Source organism: Callorhinus ursinus, unplaced genomic scaffold, assembly GCF_003265705.2.
Source record: "Callorhinus ursinus isolate GAN/ISIS: 27379988/994484 unplaced genomic scaffold, GSC_fseal_2.0 scaffold101, whole genome shotgun sequence".
NCBI classification, from domain to species: Eukaryota; Metazoa; Chordata; class Mammalia; order Carnivora; family Otariidae; genus Callorhinus; species Callorhinus ursinus.
The window spans coordinates 796,489-802,488 of record NW_027397163.1 but is presented as its reverse complement, the minus strand read 5'-3'; the positions used below and the strand labels follow the sequence as shown (position 1 = coordinate 802,488).

At 39.1% G+C, this 6,000-nt stretch overlaps 2 protein-coding genes across 2 annotated transcripts in view; one reads left to right on the top strand and one right to left on the bottom strand.

The window, feature by feature from the left end:
• LOC112806790 (uncharacterized) overlaps positions 1–6,000 on the top strand; it is a 909,505-nt gene that overhangs the window by 626,682 nt on the left and 276,823 nt on the right. Inside the window, exon 7 of the mRNA XM_073889073.1 lies at positions 271–1,376. Within this exon, the coding sequence (XP_073745174.1) occupies positions 271–1,376 (1,106 nt within the window). The remainder of the gene's footprint in view (positions 1–270; positions 1,377–6,000) is intronic.
• Positions 1–6,000, bottom strand: part of LOC112806782 (uncharacterized) — a 293,799-nt gene that overhangs the window by 161,599 nt on the left and 126,200 nt on the right. The window lies entirely within an intron of this gene.

Genomic DNA, 6,000 nt, shown 5'->3' with positions numbered 1-6,000 from the left:
AACCATATTATACATAAGAGTCTCCCTTTGGGAGATAATCCTCATAAATATAATAAATGTGGGAAAGCTCTTAACCGGTCCTCCAGTGTTGGTGATCATCAGAGAATTCATGAGGCTAAAAACCCATTCAGATGCAATAAACCAGGGACTATGTTTAGTCAGTCATCAAGGCTAAATATAAATAAGATAATCCCTGAGGGTGAGAAAACTTACATTTTTAAGGAATGTGGTAAATCCGTTGACTGCCGCTCAAAACCATCTCAACATCAGCAAATGCATACTGGAGAGAAAATACACAAATGTGAAGAATGTGGTACAACCCTTAAAGACTGTTCATCAATAAATGGACATAGGCAAATTCATACTGCAGAGAAACTTTACAAATGTAAAGAATGTGGGAAAGCCTCTACATTGTGCTCAACCCTTCCTGGGCATCACCAAATTTGTACTGGGGAGAAACCGTATAAATGTCAAGATTGTGGCAAGGCCTTTAACCATCACTCAAGTCTTAATAGACATCACCGAATTCATACTGGAGAGAAACCTTACGAATGTAAAGAATGTTCCAAAGCCTTTCGGTCATGCTCAGAACTTACTCAACATCAACGAATTCATACTGGAGAGAAACCTTACCGATGTAAAGAATGTGGCAAGGCCTTTAACTGGCCCTCACAGCTTACTCGACATCACCGAATTCATACTGGAGAGAAACCTTACCAATGTAAAGAATGTGGCAAGGCCTTTAATTGTCCTTCATACCTTACTCAGCATCACCAAATTCATACTGGAGAGAAACCTTACCAATGTAAACAATGTGGCAAGTCCTTTAACAGGCTCTCAACCCTTACTCGACATCACTTAACTCATACTGTAGAGAAACCTTACAAATGTCAAGATTGTGGAAAGGCCTTTAACTCAGATTCAGCCCTTAGTCAACATCACAGAATTCATACTGCAGAGCAACCTTACCAATGGAAGGAATGTGGCAAGACCTTTAACCAGAGCTCAAGGCTCACTCAACAGCACAGAATTCAGGGTGGAGAGAAACCTTATAAATGTCAAGAATGTGGAAAGACCTTTAAAAGTCAATCATACCTCACTCAACATCACAGAATTCATACTGGAGAGAAACCTTATAAATGTCAAGAATGTGGCAAGGCCTTTAACAGTCTCTCAGACCTTGTCCGACATCACAGAATTCATTCTGGAGAGAAACCTTACAAATGTCAAGAATGTGGCAAGGCCTTTACCCAGAGCTCAAGGCTTACTCAACATCACAGAAGTCATACTGGAGAGAAACCTTACAAATGTCCAGAATGTGGCAAGACCTTTTACAGACACTCAGTCCTTACTAAACATCATAAAATTCATAGTAGGTAGAAACCTTACCAATGGAAAGAATGTGAAAAAATGGCTAAGGAGTGCTCACCACTTCCTGCACATCAGAGAATTCATATTGGACAATAACCTTAGAAATAGAACAGATGTGGCAAGGCCTTTGACCAGCATGCACACCTTACTAAATATAGAATTCATACGGGAAAGAAAGGTACCTGAGAAATGAATAGAATGTGCCAAAGCCTTTAGCAGGCAAACAACCCTTACTGGACATCACAGAATTCATACTGGAGAGGAATCTACAAATATAAGGAATGTGAGAAAATGGTCGAGGACTGCTCCTCCCTTATTCCATATCAGAGATTTTATATGGGAGAGTAACTATACAAATATAAAATCCAACCTTTCACTGGATCTCCCAACTTACCTAACATCATAGTTATCATAGAGGAGCAAAACTGTAAAATGTAAAGAAAATGGACAAGCCTTTTCTGGAGGTGAGTTCTTAATTATCACAAAATGCATCATAGATACAAGCCCTTGGAACGTAAGAAATGTGGAAAGACCTTCATTTTAATATATACTGGAGGAAATACCAGAGAGTAAATTAGAGAAAGTAAATTGAAAGATATCAATGTTTAGAAAAATATTTAATTGAACATCAAATGCCAATAAATGTCACAGAAATCAAGTAAAAGGAATACATTAGTCATTCTATTCAGACATTACTCTGTATGAAAATGGTTATAAGGAAAAAATCAAACACTTAGAAAATGTATATGCTTTTATGTTTTGAAAGATTTAGTGGATGGACTTTTACATATGTATAATTTCAATATATGTTTATTTTTTCATCAACCCTATTTGAGATTTGTGACTAACAATATTAATGTATTTTACTCTGAAATCACTTCAGAAAATTCTTTTATTCCATTGGGTGTGTACGGCCATGTGGCTGATTGTTGCTACATCAAAGATAATAGATGCCCTGCTACATTAGGTGGGACTCATGCATACCTAATTTTCCATGGCAGATGAAGGACGGGGTAATTAATATACAACATACGAAGTATATCTCAATGGAGATGCTGCTTACGGTTATAACATTGATGTAAGATACCAGGAAATAGGTGTTCAGAATGCTTCTCTATATATTAAAACTAAAGAACTTCCTCAGGATTAGAAATACACGGTTTTACTAATTGTTCTTTCAGGAAAAAGAGGTGTCAGTCCAGTAAACTTCCAGTCTTTATTCATTAAATGCAATCGTTAGAGAGTATGAGTTGATGTGGTTGAAATGAAGAAATCCTGACGGAAACCCAAAGAGGAGAGTTAACTCTTCCCTACAATGCCAAACTGTTGTACCTACAGCTTTCTTAAGAATTTACCTCAGTGTTGAAATTTTTGGAAATAGGTACTCCCACATTTTTCTAACAGCACTTGACTGCTTTTTCAAGTGTGTTTTCTGTATTGGTGATAATAGAGTGGATTTGAAATGCATAACTTTGTCTATGTGTGAAATTAATATATTTTCATTAAGAAAACATACTGGTTTTGTTTTTGTTTTTGTTTGAATTTATTTGACATTGACACAGTGAGAGAGGGAACAATAATAAACATACTGGTTTTGGGGCGCCTGGGTGGCTCAGTCGTTGGGCGTCTGCCTTCGGCTCGGGTAATGGCCCTGGGATCGAGCTCCACATCGGGCTCCCTTCTTGGCAGGAGTCCTGCTTCTCCCTCTCCTGCTCCCACTGCTTGTGTTCCTGCCCCTAAAATCTCTCTCTCTCTGTTAAATAAATAAATAAAATCTTAAAAAAGAAGAGATACTGGTTTTTAACATACTGACATGGGTGTGTAATGAATGACATGTTATCCTACCTCCAGTGTTAACCTGTCTCGTTGAGGGTTGAGGGTGGCGGATGGAATCAATCACCTGTTTGGTAATGGAGTAGAATAATATACCCAGGAATCCATTTCCTTGGTGGTCTGAACGTTTAAATGATGTGTGATTATTTTTCCCCTAGTCTGTCATACGATTTTCTCCTCTTCGTGAATACTATGATATTATTACGGGTATATTACAGAGGTATGTCTATAAGAGGTATTGTTGATGTTCTAGCTCACAAACTCCATGATAGTGTTATTTGGCATCCATTTTGTGTAGCCAGTAGTTTTGCAGGGGCTTTGCACTGACAGGAGCCCTTCTCACTAGTGCATTCCCGAGACAACACGCTGCAGAGTCACGAGTTAATGGAACTTCTGGTATCACATCGGCAATCCGTCCTGGTGAGCCACCATCTCTCCTTTCTCCCAATGCTTTCCCTCTGTGTCCCTTAGAGAAGACTCCCACAGAACTTCCCTAAACCTGTTTTAGCTGGAATGGTATATTCTGGACTTAGCCTTGGGACTCTAAAGCATTGCACCATGGCCCCAAATTAAAGTATGTGCCCCACTTTATGCAGTGAGGTGGTGTTTTGATGTGTCTATGAAGTATACACTTGAAAGAGTACTCCTTGAAGTACACTGCTTCAAACAGTCTAGCCCAAGTGTTCATTGACTCCTCAATGAATAAAGAAATCTATCATCTCTCTATCTAAAAGGGAATATTTAACACCCTAAAAGGAATGAAATCTTTCCATTTGCCACAACATGCCACAACATAGATGGAGCTAGAGAGTATTCTGCCAAGTAAAATAAATCAGAGAAAGAGAAGTATTGTATGATTTCACTCATGTTTGGAATTCAAAAACCAAAAAAGTGACCAACGGGAAAGAAAAAAGAAATGGAGAAGCAAACCAAGAAACAGACTCTTTTTTTTTTTTTTTTAAGATTTTATTTATTTACTTATTTGACAGAGAGAGTGAAAGAGCACAAGCAGGGGGAGCAACAGAGGGAGAAGAAGAAGCAGGCCACCTTCCAAGCAGGGAGCCCGATGAGGGACTCGATCCCAAGACCCTGGGATCATGACCTGAGCCGAAGGCAGATGCCCAACCATCTGAGCCACCCAGGCACCCAAGAAACAGACTCTTTAACTTTAGAGAACCTGATGGTTGCCGGAGTGAACAAGGGTAGGTGGAGGCATTAAATTAAGTGGGTGTTAAGGACTGCCTCTGTGATGAGCATGGAATGTTATATGGAATTGTACAATCACTATTGTACACCTAAATCAAATATTACTTTGTTAATTAAGTGGAATGTAAAGAAAAACCTTAAAAAGTATTTTGTGTTTTACAGATTGAAATTTTTTGGTGGACTGACTGGCAGCAGTTGCACAAAATATACCTTTGCAAACAAATAGAAATATTTATCTTTTCTTCCCTTCCTGATTCCTCCCAAACTGAGAAACTCTCAGTGACTATTCGTAATGTTTATGCCATCATATGTTTCAGCTCTGCATGAACGTGCTAATTAGAGTCATCTTACTGTATTTCCTGTCTTGGTTTTCTCTGGAGTTAGCCTGGCTAAATTCAAAGTGCTCAGCATGCTATGTGGCTGATTATTCTCTGCTTCCCCTGATGGAATGCCCAAATTATGTGTGTCCCGAATGGGAATCCCTGTGAGATGGCTGCTGGGTGCTGAAGTTGACTCTGCCACCCTCTAGTGAGAGGAGCTAATGTCCTTTTTGCGTTTGGATTCATTTAGAATCTCATTGCAAGAATGCATCAAGCATTTAGATGGACCGCATTGTGAAGAGTTTGAAAATTCTAAGAGGCAGATGCGTCTGTGCCACAGGCCTGCAATCTGTGCTTCTGATACTAAAATGTAGCCTTGCAGTATTCCAAAAGAAAATCACCTTTTTGTAGAGTCATAACTGAATCTCAAGTGATTTTTTTTTTTAACATGCAGGTAGTTGGGCTGCAAATTGGGAGGTAGATCAGAAACATCCATTCCCATTGCCAGCCAAAAAACAACTGGAACTACACAGGCACAGGAGAACCACAAAGCTGCTCAGATTGTGTGACCCATTAACACCAGAAGAAGACCAGTCCTCACCAAAAGGAGTTTATGATGAAACTCAAACCAAGTAATAAGACATTTCTCTGGTGTCTTCACATGCCGAGAGGTCTTCCCAATCAGATGCCTTATTTCTCCCCCTGCAAACTGAAGGCACCATACTTGAGTTATTTCACTTTTTCCTTCCTAGTGTTCTCCATGCTAACTTTTTGATATATATAGTCCCTGAAACAAAGTTTTTAATTTTTTCTTTTTGGTTTATGACAGTTTAATTCTAGATTTTATTTTGTACCCTTAAAATAGAACAATTGCTTTTTAAAAATTGTTATGAGAGAAAGTGCACCTGTTACTGGTAGTGCTCAGGGAGGGGAGCGGCAGTTTTAGGCAGACCCCACGCTGGGGCCAGAGCCGATCCCGGGGCTCCTAACAACCCTGAGATCTTGACCTCAACCCCATCAGGAGTCAGCTGCCCATCTAACACTGCCCCCAGGTTCTCCGACTTTTTAATGATTTATTTTCATTGTAGTTAACACAAAGTGTTTTTGGTTTCAGGTATAGACTATAGTGATTCCACAGTTCTATACCTCACTCGGTACTCATCAGGTAGGTATGTGTACTCCTTAATCTTTGAAATGGAGTCTCACTGAAGGATTAATGCAGCCATTTGACTTTTGTTCCACTTGATTTTTTTTTTAAGATTTTATTTAT